This window comes from Eubalaena glacialis, chromosome 11 (genome assembly GCF_028564815.1).
Source record: "Eubalaena glacialis isolate mEubGla1 chromosome 11, mEubGla1.1.hap2.+ XY, whole genome shotgun sequence".
NCBI classification, from domain to species: Eukaryota; Metazoa; Chordata; class Mammalia; order Artiodactyla; family Balaenidae; genus Eubalaena; species Eubalaena glacialis.
In genome coordinates, this window is record NC_083726.1 from 49384492 (window position 1) to 49408299 (window position 23808).

General features: G+C 38.5%; 1 protein-coding gene across 1 annotated transcript in view; it reads left to right on the forward strand.

Moving 5' to 3' along the window:
• Window positions 1-23808, forward strand: part of CPM (carboxypeptidase M) — a 91121-nt gene that overhangs the window by 55562 nt on the left and 11751 nt on the right. The window contains exons 6-7 of the mRNA XM_061205868.1: window positions 460-630; window positions 4056-4208. Coding sequence (XP_061061851.1) covers window positions 460-630; window positions 4056-4208 — 324 coding nt within the window. The remainder of the gene's footprint in view (window positions 1-459; window positions 631-4055; window positions 4209-23808) is intronic.

Consider the following 23808-nt stretch of genomic DNA (forward strand, 5'->3'; position numbering starts at 1 on the left):
TGGGATTTAAATTAGCCCACAAGAGGCAACACGGCTAAATAAATAAATAAATAAAACTAATCATGTAAGTAATAATTCCTGATTCCTCTTAAAACTGTGGGATAAGGTATGTACCAAGGACTTAAAGTATTCGAGTGGCTTCATTTAACCCCTACAGTACCTAAGGAAAGTTTACTGACCTCCAGAAATCAGCAAGAGTGACTAAGAGGGTATTTAACTTTTAAGCTGACTGAGAAGGAGTTTAGACATGTACATGGTTATTTTGTGTGATATTGCCTTCTGTATGTCCATTAAAAACTAGGAAGAGGAGTAAAGGGAGTATTCGTGGAAGTGGGTAGAGGATCTCACTAGGAAATTAGAGCCTTTGTGTGTGATGTGATGATGCATGTGCTAATATGGTGTGTGCTTCCTCCGACTATAACTTCAACTAAAAGGTCTTGGTCTGTCTTTCACGTACAGCCACTGGGACATTATACCCTCGGAGCTTAACCCCTGATGATGATGTTTTTCAATATCTTGCACGTACCTATGCTTCAAGAAATCCCGACATGAGGAAAAGAAATCCATGTAGAACTAAAATAGAGTTTCCTGGTGGAATTGTAAATGGATACTTTTGGTATCCACTCAAAGGTGAGTTTCTCTTCGTTCTGCTATTCTCCTTACTGCCTTCACCCAGAGGTGCCAGCTGGCCTTCACCCCAGCAGTTGCCAAAAGTTAGGCACAGTGCAGTCCCTTCAGTTGTGTCTCTGTCAGCTAATATCACAGAGCAGTGAGGGGAACTGATCATTTGAGAGATGCTCAGACATGCTCCCCACTGCCAAAGCCTCCTGAGTTCAGACACTGGTTCAGCATTTACCTTGGAGCTGGGAACTGTGCCAAGAAAGATGAACAGGACACAGATATTAAGCCCAAGTTTAAGAGAGAAGAGCAACATACAAATAAATAATTGTGATGGCATGCAATGTGAATAAAAGTAGAGATTTAGGGCTTCCCTTGGTGGCGCAGTGGTTAAGAATCCGCCTGCCAATGCAGGGGACACGGGTTTGAGCCCTGGTCCGGGAAGATCTCACATCTTAGTTGCACAGAGCAACTAAGCCCGTGCACCACAACTACTCAGCCTGCACTCTAGAGCCCGCAATCCACAACTACTGAGTCCACGTGCCTAGAGCCCGTGCTCTGCAACAAGGAGAGCCACTGTAATGAGAAGCCCGCCACCGCATCGAAGAGTAGCCCCCGCTCGCTGCAACTAGAGAAAGCCCGCGTGCAGCAAGGAAGACCCAACGCAGCCAAAAAATAAAATAAAATTTTTTAAAAAGTATAGATTTAGAAAAGGTACAGTGTACCACAGAGGCGTAAAGCCAAAATACATCAGGGAGTAGTGAAGGCCTTAGAGAAATGTAATGCTTATGTCTGATCCAGTGGGGACAGCTGCTACTTAGAACAAGGCAATTATTGCCATGCAGCAGTGGGGGGCAGTATTGCCAGATCTTCCAGTTTGTGAAGCAAGCTGGATATTTCCATGAAGTCTCCTGATTTTAAAACCACTTTGCAGGCTAAACAAAAGAGCCCTCTAGTTTTTCTCCCTTGGAACAGGATGGCCAGGTGAGGGAGGGAGTGAGGAGCTGGCCATGTAGGGAACATGGTGGAGGGGTGTTCTTGTCAGAAGGAATAATATAAGCAGAAGCCCAGGGGTGCCAAGAGTCCTAGTCTGGAAATTGACAGAGAATAGGAGGGACCTAGGACAGAAGGGTGAGAGGGGAGACAGTGGGCTGGAACCAGGTTTCCACTGCCTCAGTGGAAAGTGCCCCCTTCCAGACTGGTCAGCTGATCCTACCAACAGCAACCCCCAGCCTGCATTTCCGCATACAGGCTACTTCCTCAGTTGTCACTTTGGATGCACAGGCTATCAAGTAGTCTTGCACAAGCTGGGACTTTTGTGTCTGGGCGGGTCTCTGCCAGCTTTCCAGATAATATAAATAAGTATAGACCACAAGTGAGAGGAACCAGGACCAGCCAGATACGACAACATCCCAAACTTCTCTCTGCTGTTCGAGAGAGAGCCTCCCCACTCCCACCACAGGACTGAGTCCCCGCTCACTACTCTCCACAGGGAGGAAAGGGCCCCTTCCTGCCCAGTGGCAGCGCTGTCCTTCATGTGCATTGTCTGTAACTTTCAAGACAGATCCAGATGTGTGGGAGATTAACTAGAAACCTAATTTTGCTGTTGGGAGTTGTTCCCAAGTGTGCCTGTGTGTCAGCTGTGTATCTCTGTGAGAAAAAAAGAGGGCAGAGCCAGAAACTTTGAGGAGCTTAGAACAGAGCATTCTGGCTCAGTCTGGAGGTTTTTGTGGCCAGGCCTGACTGGCATTATCAGGAGCGGCACACACTCTCCACACTTGGTATTCTCCATCCAGCGCGCTTTGCACACCTGTTGTGCACACCTGTTTTGCCATTTAACTTCTTTCTACCTGAGACACAGCCATCCAGCCAAGGGCTTTTGTTTTGTTTCATTTCTCTCTTCCTTTTTTCCTTCTTCTATTTCTTGGTGAAAATGAGGTCAGAGAGAAATACAAAACTTGTAAGTAAAGGAAAAGAAAGGATAGAGTAATTCTTCCTGGCTAAAATCTGTACGTACATAGATATTACTCAATGTTTACATAATATTTTGACCATTTTCTGAGCATAAATTTTTTTTACTTCATTACTTCCCAAATACCCTGATGAAATTGAGAATACATATTTCACTGGGCAGATATCAAGTATAACTAATTAAAATCTGGCAGAGACTACTTCCTTCAAAGTTACCATATTTCTTCAAATCCAACATGCCACTGATTGTAAAACATGTCCCACCAAGAAAGAAAAAAGTTTCCAGCCAAACTAATAACCCAATGATGTTATTCAGCCATCAAATTTAAGATACTTCCCAATTCAGAGATTTTAAAATGTGAAAAGTTTTTCATCTTCGAAAATATAAAATACGGTTATAACCCTTTGAAAATAGGGTGTTGAGAGGTAAGAACTAGAAAGTGAGCATGGGCAGTGGTAACCCCAGAAGTACCAGGGGCCTGCGTCTTCCCCTGCTCCCTGAGAATCAGCATGGCACCTTCCCTCTCATTCCCAAACGCAGTGTGGTGTGATGGCTGAGAGCATGGGGGCGCTAGGAAGATGGCCTGTGCTCCAGTCTCAGCCATTCACTGGAAAGAATCCCTGGGCACATGAACTACCATTTGTGATTAAGCTTCCTCATCTGTAAAATACGAGTGATAATTACTGTGAGGATTAAATGAGTGGATGGTGAAGCTCTTCCAACAGTACCTAGCAAGAGCGAACACTCAGTAAACACTGGCCATTATTATTCCTCCAAATTCATATACTTAGCTTTACAGAATAAATGTGTTTATGAATGGTTTGTAGAAATATTTTAAAAGAAATCTCACTCTAGTTTATATCTGTTTAAAATGTAATTTAGGAAGAAATGTAACTTGAAGAATCCTTTTTTTTTTTTTTTTTTTTATTTATTTATTTTTGGCTGCGTTGGGTCTTCGTTGTGGTGCGCGGGCTTCTCATTGAGGTGGCTTCTCTTGTTGTGGAGCACGGGCTCTAGGCGCACGGGCTTCAGTAGTTGTGGCTCGCGGGCTTAGTTGCTCCGTGGCATGTGGGATCTTCCCAGACCAGGGATTGAACCTGTGTCCCCTGCATTGGCAGGCGGATTCTTAACCACTGCGCCACCAGGGAAGCCCTTGAAGAATCCTTTTTGTAATTTTGATTTTAAAAAAGGACCCTTCTTCTATCCCTCCCTTAATTTTGATGCACAACTGAACATCAGTCAGCTCTGATTCAGTTACCCATATGGGAATATTTAGGATTGCTTTGTCATGCCTGGATAATAAAATGTCAAGCTCTAATTGTACTTGCTAATATGTCAAATTCATCTTTTCCTGTTTACGTGTACTTTCATTACAACCGTCTGATTCACCTGTCCCCAAGGTACATGATACTTGGCTTCACTCCAATTTCAGACCTTAAAAAAAATTAAATATGCTTGTGTTTAGGTGGAATGCAAGATTACAACTACATCTGGGCCCAGTGTTTTGAAATTACGTTGGAGCTGTCATGCTGTAAATATCCTCGCAAGGAGAAGCTTCCAAGCTTCTGGAACGATAACAAAGACTCACTGATTGACTATATAAAACAGGTGCACATAGGTTTGTAAGATTTTCTTATTAATTCCTGTTAACACAAAATATAGCATCTGGCAAACCGTCTGGGTTGAGAAAATGCAAGGCCCTATTTATGTTTTCTAGGTATAGCCTCATTTTTAGTACCAGAACAATGGTTCAGAATTCTCTCTGCATGAACATCTGCAGCCTGTGAGAAATGCAGCACCCATCAGTTCATATAAGAGAAAGCATGGTGTGTTACTTTAATATGGGGGTGTAAAATCCAGGGTACTCCTAATTTTACAAGTTGAATGACCTGGAAATCTGGCAAAAGATCAGGAAAACAGGCTGTTACTCTGTTACATCATCACCCATTTAGAAAGAAGCCAAGTTTGCTTGTCACTTGCCATATAATATCACAGACCAGAGAACGTTGGACATGCCATTTTGCATTTTTTCTAGAACTGGGGTGGTAACCTAGCACCGTTAGCTTCAACCCCTCCCACCCCTCAACTCTGCCAAATGACCTGGCATTGGGAGTCTTTGCAGCCTGTTTTTTGATGGCTGTCTGGCCTTTATCACAGATGAGCAGACTTAATGTGACAGGAGTGGTCCTTCTCAAACATGTGCAGCAGACTCACCAGGAGGGTTTGTTAAAATGCGATTGCCAGGCCCCATCCCCAGAGTTGCTGATTTAGTGGGTCTGGAATGATTAACATCTTCCCTGGTGATGCTGACGCTGCCAGCCCAGGGACTACTCTTCGGAAACCATTGTACTAGAGCAACACATTGCTTGTGATGATGATGGAATCCTGGGCAGGGTGTGGAAGGCTCTTCTGCATTGCCCGGGTTAGTTATTTTTCTCCATTCAGAACGGCTTGCGGGGAGAAAGGTATCAGGAATTAGGGCGACAGTTATGCTACCACATCAAGCCAAAGTGGAGGATGTGTGTTTGTGTTGAAGAGGTTTGCATCATGGGCCTGCTGCATAATTGCATAATTCCTGGATTTTCTGCATGCTTCACACCAAAGCTTCCCACCTGCTGAAAAGAGATGGAGACGGTTGAGGCAGGGAAAAGTCAGAAGCAGAGGGGTACAGGGCTGAGTGCAAGGACAATTAGGAGCTTCCCTTGGCCACACATCCCTAACATGGCTACTCCTTCCCCCTTTCATACTTGACCCCCAACCTCTTCACCCCCATGACACAAGTACACAAAGATTATTTTTGAATTGGCAGGGCTGCATCTAACTGGCTGAGACATTTATGGGGTAGGTTGATGGGGGAGATTACAAAATGTCATCTTTCTTTTTCACCAGCATCTTAATAATTTTTATTAAGCTTATTATTGGGTCTTTCTCCTTTTTCATTATGTAACCAGACTTTGTATTCTGGTATGTCTCTACTTGACTTTTCTCATGAGGCACATTTCTACTTTTACTGTATTTCTACCTATATCAATCTTTTAGTGTGTACTCTGTCCTTTTCTAAAATTCCTCCTTCAGAAGCATCAGCTTGGGAGTGCAACTAAACACGAAATACACTCCACGAACTGCACTGCTATCTTCGGAATTTCAGTCTAGCTGGAAAGGTTATTTACTGAGCCCTGAATTAAGGTGGGCTCTGAAGAATCCTGCTGAAATAACATTGCCAGTGAAGGAGCTTTGTAAATTGTTAAATAACATACAAGTTACAGCCTAACCATTGTTATTTATTAATTTAAAGTGCTTACAAGTCCATTTAACTAGGTTTTATAAAGAATATTCATACATCTACCTGTCCCTATAATCAGATGTGCACAGCTTGCTTAAAAAAACATATGTATATATTAACACATCAACCCTGCCCCCTGTGGTTTAAGACAGGGTTTTTTTTGCTTTCTAGTTTAATAATGAAACTCTATTTCAAAACACTGATACAGTGTGGTTACTGTTACTTGATAGAGAGGTTCTCTCCTTATTGGTGCCCAATAGGAAGCCAAAGAGTATCTTTGATTGTGAATAATGGAAGCAAACATCTTTTTACCACTATTGCTCTGGTTTAAGAAAATTACTGATGTTTGTCAAGCTGCATCACATTCACTGGTTCAGTGTCACCACTTGCTAAGATGGTCTCTGAGATTTCCAGATGGGTCAAAGTCTCTGGCCTACCTTGTCTGGGAAGGAAAGGCCTCCTGCTCTAATGGAAGGACCAGGCCTAGACGGCAGGAGCCTGGGTAAGGCCTAAGCTGTTCTGTCATCTGCCCCTGTGTGAAACTTTGCAAGCCACTTGTCTCAACTGGTTTTAGTCAACTGATAACTGGGAGTAATACCATATGCCTTGTCTCACCCCAGCTTGGTCTAAGTCTCCGATGGGGTCATTCTTTCAATTAAATCTCACTGCCAACCTCAATCTAAACTCAGGCCCTTTGGTGCTGTGTTGTCATGCTTAGAGGGTTGACTAGGCTCCTGCTGGGATGAGGGTAAGGCAGACATTAAGGCGAATGTGAATTCTAGGGACCTGGAATGTCCTGCTTGTTCCCTCTCTGGGGAGAAGCAAAGATGAGCAAGACGTGATATTACCTGCTGCTGTTCTCTCCCTTGAACTCCTCAGAGCAGATCTGAACCCAGAGGTTTGGGGGATGGCCCACAGCATCCAGAAACCTAAGCAACCTGGACCTGAGAGAATCTGGTATGTGTTGAGTTCCAGAAGCCCGTGTGACACAGATACGCACCTGTTATCAGATCCAAAGTCAGTGGCAGCTATAATCATTAGGTGGGGACATGGGAGTGAACAGTCTCCCGAGTACCACCGGCACAGACTCTGAGCTGTGGCCAGTTCTTGCCCAGCACGGGCTTTTCATCCACGGAGCTTGATACATCCCCAAGGGAAGGAGAGCTTTACATTTCTCCCCCTCACTTCCAGATGTGGCCACAAAATTTAAGTCTCAGATTTTATTCTCCTTTGCTTATTATCGGAGCTTTTTTCAAAATTTTGCTTTTTGTTCTCCTGATGTCATAGTGCTGGCTGTCTCTGCATCTCTTTGGATCTACTGGTCTTTTTTCAATTTTTGATTTCAGCATATAGAAATAAATAATCTCTTCTGGTAAAACAATCACTTCCTTCTAAGTGAAAAGTTTGGTGGTGCCTGGACAGAATATTGAAAAGACGTATAAGATCCAAAGACAGCTTATATTTGGCTGGTGCTATGGGGTTATCCTCTAATAGAAATTCTGTATTTAAGCATGGTCTGTGTTTGTTCAGTAACAGAGTGATATTCAGATATTCCCAGCTTGAACAATTGTCTCTAGGTTTGGCTAAGGGTCATACAGAAATGAATCTTTTAATCTTTAGAGGACATTGAATGAGAGTCAAAACTGGAATATGAAGACTTTTGGCAATCGACCTGAATCCAAATTACTCTTCCTTTTCCTATGTTTGAGGATAGTCAGACTACCGGTCCCTGGAAACCTTTGTTTAGTTTGACACATGATATAGGGGTGTTTTGTGGGTACCTAAGGCCATCTAAAAATGCTGTTCATAGACTGTCAAAAAAATTCAAATCTGTTCTGTTAAAGTGTAACAACCAATTCCAGCCAAGAAGGAATTCGCAAATTTTTTTAAATTTGAAGTATAGTTGATTTACAAGTTGTCTTCATTTCTGCTGTACAGCTATATATATATATAGCTGAATATATATGTATATTCTTTTTCATGTTCTTTTCCATTGTGGTTTATCACAGGATATTGAATATAGTTTCCTGTGCTATACAGTAGGACCTTGTTGTTTATCCATTCTATACATAATAGTTTGCATCTGCTAATCCCAAACCCCCAATCCATCCCTCTCCCACCCCCTCCCCCTTGGCAACCACAGTCTGTTTTCTATGTCTGTGAGTCTGTTTCTGTTTCGTAGATAAGTTCATTTGTGGCATATTTTAGAGTCTACATATAGTGATATCATATGGTATTTGTCTTTCTCTTTCTGACTTCACTTAATATGATAATCTCAAGGTCCATCCACGTTGCTGCAAATGGCATTATTTCATTCTTTTTTATGGCTGAGTAGTATTCCATTGTATGTATGTACCACATCTTCTTTATCCATTCATCTGTCGATGGACGTTTTAGGTTGTTTCCATGTCTTGGCCTTTGTGAACAGTGCTGCTATGAACATAGGGGTGCATGGATCTTTTTGAATTATAGTTTTGTCTGGATATATGCCCTGGAGTGGGATTGCTGGATAATATGGTAATTCTATTTTTAGTTTTTTGAGGGACCTCCATAGTGTTTTCGATAGTGGCTGCACCAACTTACATTCCCACCAACAGTGTAGGAGGGTTCCATTTTCTCCACACCCTCTCCAGCATTTGTTATTTGTGGACTTTTTAATGATGGCCATTCTGACTAGTGTGAGATAATACCTCATTGTAGTTTTGATTTGCACTTCTCTAATAATTAGCAATGTTGAGTATCTTTTCATGTGCCTGTTGGCCATCTGTATGTTTTCTTTGGAGAACTGTATATTTAGGTTGTCTGCCCAGTTTTCAATTGGGTTTTTTTTTTTTCTTTTAATTGAATTGTATGAGCTGTTTGTATATTTTGGAGATTAATCCCTTGTCAGTCACATAGTCTGTAAATATTTTCTCTCAGTCCGTAGGTTGTCTTTTCATTTTGTTTATGGTTTCCTTTGCTGTGCAAAAGCTTATAAATTTGATTAGCTCCTGTTTGTTTATTTTTGTTTTTATTTCTATTGCCTTGGGAGACTGACCTATGAAAACATCACGTCGATTTATGTCAGAGAATGTTTTGCCTATGTTCTCTTCTAGGAGTTTTATGGTGTCGTGTCTTATATTTAAGTCTTTAAGCCATTTTGAGTTTATTTTGTGTATGGTATAACAGTGTATTCTAACTTCATTGGTTTACGTGCAGCAGTCCAGCTTTCCCGATACCACTTGCTGAAGAGACTGTCTTTTGTCCATTGTATATTCTTGCCTCCTTTGTCAAAGATTAATTGACCATAGGTGTGCGTTTATTTCTGGGCTCTCTATTCTGTTCCATTGATCCATGTGTCTGTTTTTGTGCCAGTACCATGCTGTTTTGATTACTGTTTGCTAAATTTTTTTTAAGGTACCGTGACTTTTTTTTTCTTGGTGTCTTCCGCCTTAGCATCCTGAATCTTAGGTGTAAAGTCAATTTCAAAGGTAGCTTAATTTTTTATGAGTTTGGGTTGGTTTTGTTTGGTTTGGTTGGTTTTGAAGAAGACAATGAAAAATACAAAAGATGCCAACACACATACTGCCAGTACTACAAACTATCTTGCTCAAATGCACAGACTTTCAAAGTGGCAGGAAGACTATAAGCTAGTTCAGAGACCTAAGGAAGGAAGAAATAAGCATAGCTTCCTCTTTCACATATTCTTGCTCTTGCGGAACAAAGTTGAACTGAGATCCCAGCAACTTATCCAGTATTTCTGTGTCAACTTCAAACTTATATGGCTAGTCTTTCTTTTCCTTTGTATCATTTTTCTTATCCAAATAAGAAGAAAGAGAAGGATTAAGAAAGGATTAATATTTGTTGAGCTTCCTGTTCTGTTACTTGTGTTTGATCTTCACGACAATCCTGGAAGGTATACATATTATCCCCATATTATAGGTGACGAAATTGAGGCTTGGGAATGTTTAGTGACTTGGGAGCTGGGATTCTAATGTATCACAGGACTTCCTAAGAAGGCCATAATGGAAATCTCTCTTCAAAAAAGAATGCCATTGAAATTCAATGAATAAATGCAGTATCAGTTTACTAAATTATGACTGATTATGGTTGGGGTACTCCCTGAAGATCAAAAGGATACATATGACCCTTGAACAACATGAGGTTGAACTGTGTGGATACACTTATATGTGTGTGTTGTGGGGGGCAAGGGAATTGGTTTTTGTTTTGTTTTGTTTTTTCACTAAATACGTACTACAGTACTGCACAGTCCATGGTTGGTTGAATCTGCCAGTGCAGAGAGGGCCAACCGTAAAGCTATATGTGGATTTTCAACTGTGTGGAGGGTCGACGTCCCTAACCTTGCATTGTTCAAAGGTCAACTGTAGTAGGAATAAATATAAATGGAACCTATTTTTTTAAAAGGCAAAAGAGGAACAAATTAAAATGGAGGTTTACATAGTTGACCTAAATAGAAAAAGTGAGAAGGAAATGTGGAATTTAATCATTCCTTCTCTTGAGGAAAATAATGAAGAGTCAAGAATCAGGAAAAAGTTAAAGGCAACTTGGGTCAGATAGAACTTAATGTTCGAGGTAAAAATGTTGTTGGTAAATGTCAAAACTTTTACATTTCATTTTAACCTTTTATGAAGGAAACTATTTAATGTGTGCCTCATATTTTTCCTGTCCTGGTAAATAATTACTAAGTATTACTGTTTTGGGACATTTCAGGGAACTTTTTTCATTGTGGCCTCTTCTTTCTCGTTTATGTCATTACAATAACATGACTTGTCACTGAAGTGAACAAACTGGAATAGGAAAATAGGGTTTAAAATGAGAGGAGTCTTAAAATATAAATGGTCTTTTATTAACTGTATTCTTGAAATTTCAAGGTGAGGGGTATGGCATCGGGTTCAGTGTGGGCTCTGAAGACTAGCATGGATTTACAGCCAGGCTGTGCTGCTTTGTGGGTTATATGAGCTTGAAAAGGTTATTTAATAATCCAAAGCCTTAGTTTCCTCATCAGTAAAATTGTGATAATAACATTGCCTACCTCATAGAGTGGATGTGAAGATGCAGTGAGAAAATGCACATTGAGCACTTAGCATAGAGCCTGAACTATACTAACTGCTCTGTAAATGTTGGCTCCCATTATTAGTAATAATAAGACTCCTTCAATCGATTCCATGCTTCCAAGCAATGCTGTGATTATAATTGCTTCCCAAGTAGTTTGCCTGACCATGAGACAAAACTATTGAGTCCCTTACACAGATAAGTATCTTATTGTAAATTGGCATTTTTGACCTTTATTTAGGATTTTATGGAACTCAGGCAGTACAGTTTGGTGACTGAGTAAACAACTTGGAAATGGTAGGAGTAGATTTAGATTGTTATCTATGTTCTCTCATTTTGATAATATGCTATAAATGGAATATTCAACAACAACAACAAACAAACAAATTTAACCTATAAATCAGATTGGTAGTTTGACTGTATTTTAAGTTATATCAAAAATAATGTTCATTGCAGCACTGTTTACAATAGCCAAGACATGGAAGCAACCTAAATGTCCATCGACAGAGGAATGGATAAAGAAGATGTGATACATATATACTATGGAATATTACTCAGCCATTAAAGAGAATGAAATAATATCATTTGCAGCAACATGGATGGACCTAGAGATTGTTATACTGAGTGAAGTAAGTCAGAAAGAGAAAGAGAAATATCGTATGGTATCGCTTATATGTGGATTCTAAAAATAAATGATACAAATGAACTTATTTACAAAACAGAAACAGACTCACAGACTTAGAGAATGAACTTATGGTTACCAGGGGGGAAGGGTGGGGAGGGATAGTTAGGGAGTTTGGGGTTGACATATACACACTGCTATGTTTAAAATGGATAACCAACAAGGACCTACTGTATAGCACAGGGAACTCTGCTTAATGTTTTGTGGCAGCCTGGATGGTAGGGGAGTTTAGGGGAGAATGGATACATTTATATGTATGGCTGAGTCGCTTTGCTGTGCACCTGAAACTATCACAACATTGTTGATTGGCTATACTCCAATATAAAATAAAAAGTTAAAAAAAGTTTACCAAGTTCTGATTCAAGATGATGACATAGGAGGATCCTGAACTCACCTCCTCCCATGGACACACCAAATCCACAATTGCATATGGAACAATTTTCTCTGAAGGAAACCTAAAAACTACCTGAGCGACTTCTACACAAGAAAAAACCCACATGGAAATGGGTGGGAGAGTCTGAGACATAACCTTGCCGTAAACCCATCTCCAGCACAGCAACCCAAAATCAGATAGGAACTCACAACTCTAAGCTTCTCCCTGAGGAGCAAATGGTTTGAACTACACATCTGGTACCCCAACTTTTAAGACGTGCACCCAAGAGATAATCCCACAAAACATCTAGCTTTGGGGTTTTTAGGTTTTAAAATAACACTGAATTATTTTTCATGCTAAATCTTTTATTAACTTTTTAAAAATTTTTAATTTTATACTGGAGTATAGTTGATTAACAATGTTGTTAGTTTCAGGTGTACAGCAGAGTGATTCAGTTCTACATATACATGTATCTATTCTTTTTCAAATTCTGTTCCCATTTTGGTTATTACAGAGTATTGAGCAGAGTTCCCTGTGCTATACAGTAGGTCCTTGTTGGTTATCTATTTTAAATATAGCAGTGTGTACAGGTCAATCCCAAACTCCCAATCTATCCCTCCCCTCCACCCTTCCCCCCAGTAACCATAAGTTTGTTTTCTAAGTTTGTGTGTCTGTTTCTGTTTTGTAAATAAGTTCACTTGTATCATTATTTTTTGGATTCCGCATATAAGTGATATCATATATTTCTCTTTGTCTGACTTACTTCACTTACTGTGATAATCTCTAGGTCCATCCATGTTGCTGCAAATGGCATTATTTCATTCTTTTTTAATGGCTGAGTAATATTCCACTGTATATATGTACCACATCTTCTTTATCCATTCCTCTGTTGATGGACATTTAGGTTGCTTCCATACATACAACTGTTGGCTATTGTCAACAGTGCTGCAATGAACATTGGGGTGCATGTATCCTTATGAACCATGTTTTTCTCTGGATATATGCCCAGGAGTGGGATTGTTGGATCATATGGTAGTTCTATTTTTAGTTTCTTAAGGAACCTCCATATGGTTCTCCATAGTGGCTGTACCAATTTACATTCCCACCAAGAGTGTAGGAGGGTTCCCTTCTCTCCACACCCTCTTCAGCATTTATTGTTTGTAGACTTCTTGATGATGGCCATTCTGACTGGTGTGAGGTGATACCTTATTGTAGTTTTGATTTGCATTTCTCTAATTTTTAGTGACATTGAGCATCTTTTCATGTGCCTCTTGTCCATGTGTATGTCTTTTTGGAGAAATGTCTATTTAGGTCTTCTGCCCATTTTTTGACTGGGTTGTTTTTTTGATATTGAGCCCATGAGCTGTTTGTAAATTTTGGAGATTAACTCCTTGTCAGTCGCATCGTTTGCAAATATTTTCTCCCATTCTGTGGGTTGTCTTTTTGTTTTGTTTATGGTTTCCTTTGCTGTGCAAAGGCTTCTGAGTTTCATAGGTCCCATTTGTTTATTTTTGTGTTTATTTCCATTACTCTAGGAGACGGATGCAAAAAGATATTGCTGCAATTTATGCCAAAGAGTGTTCTGCCTGTTTTCCTCTAAGAGTGTTCTAGTATCTGATCTTACATTTAGGTCCATAATCCATTTTGAGTTTATTTTTATGTATGGTGTTAAAGAATGTTCTAATTTCATTTTTTTACATGTAGCTGTCCAGTTTTCCCAGCACCATTTACTGAAGAGACTGTCTTTTCTCCATTGTATAGTCTTGACTCCTTTGTTGTAGATTAATTGACCATAGGTGTGTGGGTTTATTTCTGGGCTTTCTGTCCTATTCCATTGATCTATATTTCTGTTTTTGTGCCAGTACCATACTGTTCTGATGACTGTAGCTTTGTAGTATAGTCTGAAGTCAGGGAGCCTGATTCCTCCAGCTCCATTTTTCTTTCTCAAGATTGCTTTGGCTATTCAGGGTCTTTTGTGTCTCCATACAAATTTTAAGATTTTTTGTTCTAATTCTATGAAAAATGCCATTGGTAATTTGATAGGGATTGCATTTGTAGATTGCCTTGGGCAGTATAGTCATTTTGACAATATAATATTTTGACAATTTTGACATTTTGACAATTTTCACAATATTTCTTCCAATCCAAGAACATGGTATATCTTTCCATCTGTTTGTGTCATCTTCAATTTCTTTCATCAGCATCTTAGTTTTCTGAGTACAGATCTTTTGCCTCCTTAGGTAGCTTTATTCCTAGGTATTTTATTCTTTTTGATGTGATGGTAAATGGGATTGTTTCTTTAATTTCTCTTTCTGATCTTTCATTGTTAGTGTATAGAAATGCAACAGACTTCTGTGTATTTATTTTGTATCCTTCAACTTTACCGAATTCATTGATGAGCTCTAGTAGTTTTCTGGTAGCATCTTTAGGATTCTCTATGTATAGTATCATGTCATCTGCAAACAGTGAGTTTTACTTCTTCTTTCTCAGTTTGGATTCCTTTTACTTCTTTTTCTTCTCTGACTGCCATGGCTAGGACTTCCAAAACTATGTTGAATGAAAGTGGCAAGAGTGGACATCCTCATCTTGTTCCTGATCCTATAGGAAATGCTTTCAGCTTTTCACCGTTGAGTATGATGTTAGCTGTAGGCTTGTCATATATGGCCCTTATTATGTTGAGGTAGATTCCCTCTATGCACACTTTCAGGAAAGTTTTTATCATAAATGGGTGTTGAATTTTATCAAAAGCTTTTTCTACATCTATTGAGATGATCATATGGTTTTTATTCTTCAATTTGTTGCTGTGGTGTATCACACTGATTGATTTGTAGATACTGAAAAATCCTTGCATCCCTGTGATAAATCCCACTTGATCATGGTTTATGATCCTTTTCATGTATTGTCAGATTCAGTTTGCTAGTATTTTGTTGAGGATTTCTGCGTCCATGTTCATCCGTGATATTGGCCTGTAATTTTCTTTTTTGTGGCATCTTTATCTGGTTTTGGTATCAGGGTGATGGTGGCCTCATAGAATGAGTTGGGAAGTGTTCCTTCATCTGCAATTTTTTGGAATAGTTTCAGAAGGATAGGTGTTAACTCTTCTCTAAATGTTTGATAGAATTCACCTGTGAAGCCATCTGGTCCTGGACTTTTGTTTGTTGGGAGTTTTTTAATCACAGTTTTAATTCCAGTACTTGTGATTGGTCTGTTCATATTTTCTAATTCTTCCTAGTTCAGTCTTGGGAGATTGCACCTTTCTAAGAATTTGTCCATTTCTTCTAGGTTATCCATTTTATTGGCATATGGTTGCTTGTAGTAGTCTCTTATGATCCTTTGTAGTTCTGTGGTGTCCATTGTAACTTTTTTCATCTCTAATTTTATTGATTTGAGCCCTCTCTTTTTCCTTGATGAGTCTGGCTAAAGGTTTGTCAATCTTGTTTATCTTTTCAAAGAACCACCAGCTTTTAGTTTCATTGATCTTTTCTCTTGTTTTCTTTGTCTCTATTTCATTTATTTCTGCTCTGATCTTTATGATTTCTTTCCTTCTAAGTTTGGGTTTTGTTTGTTCTTCTTTCTCTATTTGCTTCAGGTGTAAGGTTAGGTTGTTTGAGATTTTTCTTGTTTCCTAAGATTGTATTGCTATAAACTTCCATCTTAGAACTGCTTTTGCTGTGTCTCGTAGGTTTTGGATTGTCATGTTTTCATTTTCATTTGTCTCTAGGTATTTTTTTATTTCCTTTGATTTCTTCAGTGCCCCATTGGTTGTTTAGTAGCATTTGTTTAGCCCCCACATGTTTTTTTTTTTAAAGGATTATATCATATAGACTGTATTTTCTGTTCAAAATGCAGTTAAACTAGAAATCAATAACAAATATACAATATATATTTGGAAATTATGAAACATAATTCTAAGTAACTCATAAGTCAAAGAAGAAGAAATAATGGAAATTAGAAAATATTTAAATCTTAATGATAATGAAAAATACTGCCTATCCAAATTTGTGGGATTTAGTTAAAACAATGTGTAGAGGGAAATTTATAGCATTTAAATGCTTATGTCAGTGTAGAAGGGCTGGTGATTAATGAATATACTATAATAGTTTCTACTGTTGCAAGACGAATTACACCAAAAGCTAATGGTGTAGAACAACAATAAATATCTATCCTCTCTGATAGTTTTTGTGGGTCAGGATTTCAAAAGCATGGCTACGTGGTTCTGGCTTGAGGTGTCTCGTGAGGTTGCAGTCACATCATCTGAAGGCTTGAATGAAACAGAAGCATCCACTTCCAAGGTTGTTAGCTGGCAAGCTGGTGCTGGCTGTTGGCAGGGAGGCCTCAGTTTCTCTCCATGTGGCCCTTCACAGAGGGCTGCTTGTGTGTTCTCACTAGATGGTGGCTAGGTTCTCCCAAGTGGGTGATCCAAAAGAGAAAAAGCCAGGCAGAAGCTATTCTTTTTGTGACCTACTCTTGGAAGCCACATACCATCATTTTTGCCACATTCTATTTGTGAGAAGTGAGTCACTAAGTCTTGTTCACAAGAGGATGAAAATCAGGTCCCTTTTTTTTTTTTTTAAGGAAAGGGTGTCAAAGCATTTTAAAACAATCACAATGAGCTGAGCACCTATTCATTGTAGAGGTGAGGAAAAAACTCTAGCAAAATAAGTCCAAGGAAACAGAAAAAAAGGCAATTTTTTTTTTTTTTTTTAAAGAGCTTATTTATTTATTTATTTATTTTTGGCTGTGTTGGGTCTTCACTTCTGTGCGAGGGCCCCCTCCAGTTGTGGCAAGCGGGGGCCACTCTTCATCGCGGTGCGCGGGCCTCTCACTGTCGCGGCCTCTCCTGTTGCGGAGCACAGGCTCCAGACGCGCAGGCTCAGTAGTTGTGGCTCACGGGCCTACTTGCTCCGCGGCATGTGGGATCCTCCCAGACCAGGGCTCGAACCCGTGTCCCCCACATTGGCAGGCAGACCCCCAACCGCTGCGCCACCAGGGAAGCCCAAAAAAGGCAATTTTAAATGACAACATCATAAATTAACAAAATAGAAAACAGATACACAATAATCTGCAAAGTCCAATTTTGGTTTTTTGAAAAAGCTGACAAAATTGACAAACTTCTAGTGAGACTGAACAAGAAAAAAAGAGAGGAGGTACAAATAAACAACATGAGAAATAAGGAAGGAGCAAGTACAGATGCTACAGAGTAACGGGAGCAGTGTGAGTATATTCTTTAAAAATAAGAGGATATTATACATAACTTTATGCCACTAATTTTTTTAAATCATAAAATGGATACATTTCTAGAAAACTGTAACCTACTAAAACAGACTAAGAAACAGAAAAACTGAATAATCCTATAACAATTTAAAAATCTGTCAGTAGTTTAAAATCCTCCCTCAAAAAGAAAAATCCTACCTCAAAAAGAACACTAAATTAAGAAGGTCCTACAGGCAAGCTCTACCAAATGGAAAAATACACTAGTAATTCCAGTCTTAAACTATTCCAGATTATATAAAAGGGAAAAGAAGATGTAGGAACACTCTCTAACTCCTTTTCTGAAGCAAGAATAACCTTGATAGCAAAATCTAAAAATGTCATTGCAAAATAGGAAAATTACAGGTCAAATACACGATGTGAACATTCCTTAAGACGTTAGCAAATCAAATCAAAAGTAAATTTCTATAAACAAGCAGCAAACAAAGTGTTCACAGCAGCACCGCTAATAATAAATAATGGAAACAGCCCAAATGCCTATCAACAGTAAAATAGATACTAGAAGTTATAGCATATTAACATAATGGAATGTATTCAGCAATGAAAATCAATGAAATACAGCTCCAAGCAATAACACGGGTGAATCACTGGAATATAATATTGAAAAAAAGAAGCCATGAAAGAAGATGTAATAAAATTCCATAGGATTAAGTCTAAAAACATACAAAATGATTAAACACATATGATAAAACGACAAAATCCAGGATGGTGCTCTCTCAAAGGGAAAAGAAGTTAATAGGATCAGGGAGAGGCACATAAGAAATAACAGAGGTAACAGTAATGTTCTTTATATCTTCTGTAAGCTTCATAAGCTTTCTTTTATAGCTACTCAATATTTAATTTAAAAACCTCAAAACAACTAACAGAATGAACAATAGCTCCTAGTATGGTCTCTTCCATCTCATATGCTCTAAATTTCTTTACAGCATAGGAAGGAGTACTGCAGCTCACCATTCTATAACAATACGTGAGAATTTTCTCCAAGCTCTCCTGAATGTTGATTTTTAAAAGAAATTTGGAATATATGCCAAATAGAACTCTTTCATAATGTTGATTATCTAGCCACATATTAAAACAACCATACCATTTGCTCTGTCATTTTAATAAGTATGTTTCAGTCTTAACCATATTCCAGCTACAAGTAAAAAAAACTGGAAAGCTATTCAAGCTTTCAGTCATAATAACGTCAAAAACTGTCCTGTGGTTTTTTAATTTACCCAATCCAAATAGCACAGACAAAAAATTTTTGCTTGAATTCACTTTAACTCTCTGGTTGTTTAATCTTCTCTATTATTGTTCCAATTTGTCACCCTTAACTACCATAATAACATGATTTTTAGACCTTCACACCAAAATAACTACTTGGTTCCTTGAAAGTGGAGGGGGAAGGTGGGCAGGAATCCGTGGTTTCACTGAAACTATAGCGTGTGTTTGACAGGCCAAAAGAAATATTCAAGAGTAGTTCCATGGCAACATAGCTTTAGACAACAAATGAACCAAAGACTGTATATGTACTGGTAGTGATAAATGCTGAATGGCTGAGAGGAGTTCTATTTTTTCTGGTCTCTGATGGAGACCTGTTCTTTCAGATCCAACTCTTAGACTGTTTTGAGAGCTTCAAGTAATTTAAGTAAATCCAAAAGTATAAACAATATGAATAAAACATGTTTAGACCTATTATTTCAGCTTTATTGAGGTATAATTGACATAAAATTACAAGACGTTTAAAATGTACATCGTGGTGATTTGATGTGTATATTGTGAAATGTACACCCATCTCGTTAATTAACACATCCATCACCTCACGTATTTATCCTTTTTGGGGGGAGGTAAGAACATTTAAGTTCTACTCTTTCAGCAAATTTCTATTATACAATACAGTGTTATCACTACAGTCACCACGTTTTTCGTTAGATCCTCAGACCTTATTCATCTTATAACTGAAACTTTGTACCCTGTTACCAACCTCACCTTATTTCCCCCACCCCCCACCCTGGCAACCACTTTTCGGCTCTGTTTCTAGCCTTTGACTTTTTTTTTTTTTTAAGATTTCACATATAAGTGATTCTATGCAGTATTTGTCTTCCTCTGCCTGGCTTATTTTAGATTCATTACATTTACAAAGTATTCCAACCCATGTCCTCAAAAGCTGTATAATCTTCCTTTACAAACCAGAGTTTTTATTTAAATTGTATAAAAACTATGTATGGTTTGTTTTTTTTCTTATTAGTCATCAATTTTATACACATCAGTGTATACATGTCAATCCCAATCGCCCAATTCATCACACCGCCACCCCCACCCCCCCGCCACTTTCCCCCCTTGGTGTACATACGTTTGTTCTCTACATCTGTGTCTCAATTTCTGCCCTGCAAACCGGTTCATCTGTACCATTTTTCTAGGTTCCACATATATGTGTTAATATACGATATTTGTTTTTCTGACTTACTTCACTCTGTATGACAGTCTCTAGATCCATCCACGTCTCAACAAATGACCCAATTTTGTTCCTTTTTATGGCTGAGTAATATTCCATTGTATATATGTACCACATCTTTATCCATTCGTCTGTCGAAGGGCCTTTAGGTTGCTTCCATGACCTGGCTATTGTAAATAGTGCTGCAATGAACATTGGGGTGCATGTGTCTTTTTGAATTATGGTTTTCTCTGGGTATATGCCCAGTAGTGGGATTGCTGGATCATATGGTAATTCTATTTTTAGTTTTTTAAGGAACCTCCATACTGTTCTCCATAGTGGCTGTATCAATTTACATTCCCACCAACAGTGCAAGAGGGTTCCCTTTCCTCCACACCCTCTCCAGCATTTGTTGTTTGTAGATTTTCTGATGATGCCCATTCTAACTGGTGTGAGGTGATACCTCACTGTATTTTTGATTTGCATTTCTCTAATAATTAGTGATGTTGAGCAGCTTTTCATGTCCTTCTTGGCCATCTGGATGTCTTCTTTGGAGAAGTGTCTATTTAGTTCTTCTGCCTATTTTTGGATTGGGTTTTTTTTTTTAATATTGAGCTGCGTGAGCTGCTTGTAAATTTTGGAGATTAATCCTTTGTCAGTTGCTTCATTTGCAAATATTTTCTCCCATTTTGAGGGTAGTCTTTTCGTCTTGTTTATGGTTTCCTTTGCTGTGCAAAAGCTTTGAAGTTTCATTAGGTCCCATTTGTTTATTTTTGTTTTTATTTCCATTACTCTAGGAGGTGGATCAAAAAAGATCTTGCTGTGATTTATGTCAAAGAGTGTTCTTCCTATGTTTTCCTCTAAGAGTTTTATAGTGTCTGGCCTTACATTTAGGTCTCTAATCCATTTTGAGTTTATTTTTGTGTATGGTGTTAGGGAGTGTTCTAATTTCATTCTTTTACATGTAGCTGTCCAGTTTTCCCAGCACCACTTATTGAGGAGACTGTCTTTTCTCCATTGTATATCCTTGCCTCCTTTGTCATAGATTAGTTGACCATAGGTGCGTGGGTTTATCTCTGGGCTTTCTATCTTGTTCCATTGATCTATGTTTCTGTTTTTGTGCCAGTACCATATTGTGTTGATTACTGTAGCTTTGTAGTATAATCTGAACTCAGGGAGTCTGATTCCTCCAGCTCCGTTTTTTTCCCTCAAGATTGCTTTGGCTATTCGGGGTCCTTTGTATCTCCATACAAATTTTAAGATTTTTTGTTGTAGTTCTGTAAAAAAATGCCATTGGTAATTTGATAGGGATTGCATTGAATCTGTAGATTGCTTTGGGTAGTATAGTCATTTTCTCGATGTTGATTCTTCCATTACAAGAACATGGTATATTTCTCCATTTGTTGGTATCATCTTTAATTTCTTTCATCAGTGTCTTATAGTTTTCTGCATACAGGTCTTTTGTCTCCCTAGGTAGGTTTATTCCTAGGTATTTTATTCTTTTTGTTGCAACGGTAAATGGGAGTGTTTCCTTAATTTCTCTCTCAGATTTTTCATCATTAGTTTATAGGAATGCAAATTTCTTTGCATTAATTTTGTATCCTGCAACTTTACCAAATTTATTGATTAGTTCTAGTAGTTTTCTGGTGGCATCTTTAGGATTCTCTGTGTATAGTATCATGTCATCTGCAAGCAGTGACAGTTTTACTTCTTCTTTTCCAATTTGTATTCCTTTTGTTTCTTTTTCTTCTCTGATTGCCATGGCTAGGACTTCCAAAACTATGTTGAATAAAAGTGGTGAGAGTGGACATCCTTGTCTTGTTCCTGATCTTAGAGGAAATGCTTTCAGTTTTTCACCATTGAGAATGATGTTTGCTGTGGGTTTGTCACATATGGCCTTTATTATGTTGAGGTAGGTTCCCTCTATGCCCACTTTCTGGACAGTTTTTATCATAAATGGGTGTTGAATTTTGTCAAAAGCTTTTTCTGCATCTATTCAGATGATCATATGGTTTTTATTCTTCAATTTGTTAATATGCTGTATCACATTGATTGATTTGCGTATATTGAAGGATCCTTGCATCCCTGGGATAAACCCCACTTGATCATGGTGTATGATCCTTTTAATGTGTTGTTGGATCCTGTTTGCTAGTATTTTGTTGAGGATTTTTGCATCTATATTCATCAGTGATATTGGTCTGTAATTTGCTTTTTTCTAGTATCTTTGTCTGGTTTTGGTATCAGGGTGATGGTGGCCTCATAGAATGAGTTTGGGTGTGTTCCTTTCTCTGCAATTTTTGGAAGAGTTTGAGGAGGATGGGTGTTAGCTCTTCTCTAAATGTTTGATAGAATTCACCTGTGAAGCCATCTGGTGCTGGACTTTGGTTTGTTGGAAGATTTTAAAATTTATTTTATTTATTTATTTTTGGCTGCGTTGTGTCTTCATTGCTGTGCGCAGGCTTTCTCTAATTGCGGTGAACACGGGGGCTACTCTTCGTTGCGGTGTGAAGGCTTCTCATTGCGATGGCTTCTTTTGTTACAGAGCACAGGCTCTAGGTGCGCAGGCTTCAGTAGCTGTGGCTCACAGGCTCTAGAGCACAGGCTCAGTAGTTGTGGCACACGGGCCTAGCTACTCCGAGGCATGTGGGATCTTCCCAGACCAAGGCTCGAACATGTGTCCCCTGCATTGGCAGGCGGATTCTTAACCACTGTGCCACCAGGGAAGTCCCCTGTTGGAAGATTTTTAATCACAGTTTCAACTTCATTACTTGTGATTGGTCTGTTCATATTTTCTATTTCTTCCTGGTTCAGTCTTGGAAGGTTATAACTTTCTAAAAATTTGTCCATTTCTTCCAGGTTGTCCATTTTATTGGCATAGAGTTTCTTGTAGTAATCTCTTAGGATGCTTGTATTTCTGCTGTGTCTGTTGTAACTTCTCCTTTTTCATTTCTAATTTTATTGATTTGAGTCCTCTCCCTCTTTTTCTTGATGAGTCTGGATAATGGTTTATCGATTTTGTTTATCTTCTCAAAGAACCAGCTTTTAGTTTTATTGATCTTTGCTATTGTTTTCTTTGTTTCTATTTTATTTATTTCTGCTCTGATCTTGATGATTTCTTTCCTTCTGCTAACTTTGGGTTTTGTTTGCTCTTCTTTCTCTAGTTCCTTTAGGTGTAAGGTTAGATTGTTTATTTGAGAATTTTCTTGTTTCTTGAGGTAGGCTTGTATGGTTATAAACTTCCCTCTTAGAACTGCTTTTGCTGCATCCCATAGGTTTTGGATCGTCGTGTTTTCATTGTCATTTGTCTCTAGGTATTTTTTGATTTCCTCTTTGATTTCTTCAGTGATCTCTTGGTTATTTAGTAACGTGTTGTTTAGCCTCCATGTGTTTGTGTTTTTTACGTTTTTTTCCTGTAATTCATTTCTAATCTCATAGCATTGTGGTCAGAAAAGATGCTGGATATGATTTCAATTTTCTTAAATTTACTGAGGCTTGATTTGTGACCCAAGATGTGATCTATCCTGGAGAATGTTCCATGCGCACTTGAGAAGGAAGTGTAATCTGCTGTTTTTGGATGGAATGTCCTATAAATATCAATTAAATCTATCTGGTCTATTGTGTCATTTAAAGCTTCTGTTTCCTTATTTATTTTCATTTTGGATGATCTGTCCATTGGTGTAAGTGAGGTGTTAAGGTCCCCCACTATTATTGTGTTACTGTCGATTTCCTCTTTTATAGCTGTTAGCAGTTGCCTTATGTATTGAGGTGCTCCTATGTTGGGTGCATATATATTTATAATTGTTATATCTTCTTCTTGGATTGATCCCTTGATCATTATGTAGTGTCCTTCCTTGTCTCTAGTAACATTCTTTATTTTAAAGTCTATTTTATCTGATATGAGTATTGCTACTCCAGCTTTCTTTTGATTTCCATTTGCATGGAATATCTTTTTCCATCCCCTCACTTTCAGTTTGTATGTGTCCCTAGGTCTGAAGTGGGTCTCTTGTAGACAGCATATAGATGGGTCTTGTTTTTGTATCCATTCAGCAAGCCTGTGTCTTTTGGTTGGAGCAATTTAATCCATTCACGTTTAAGGTAATTATCGATACATATGTTCCTATGACCATTTTCTTAATTGTTT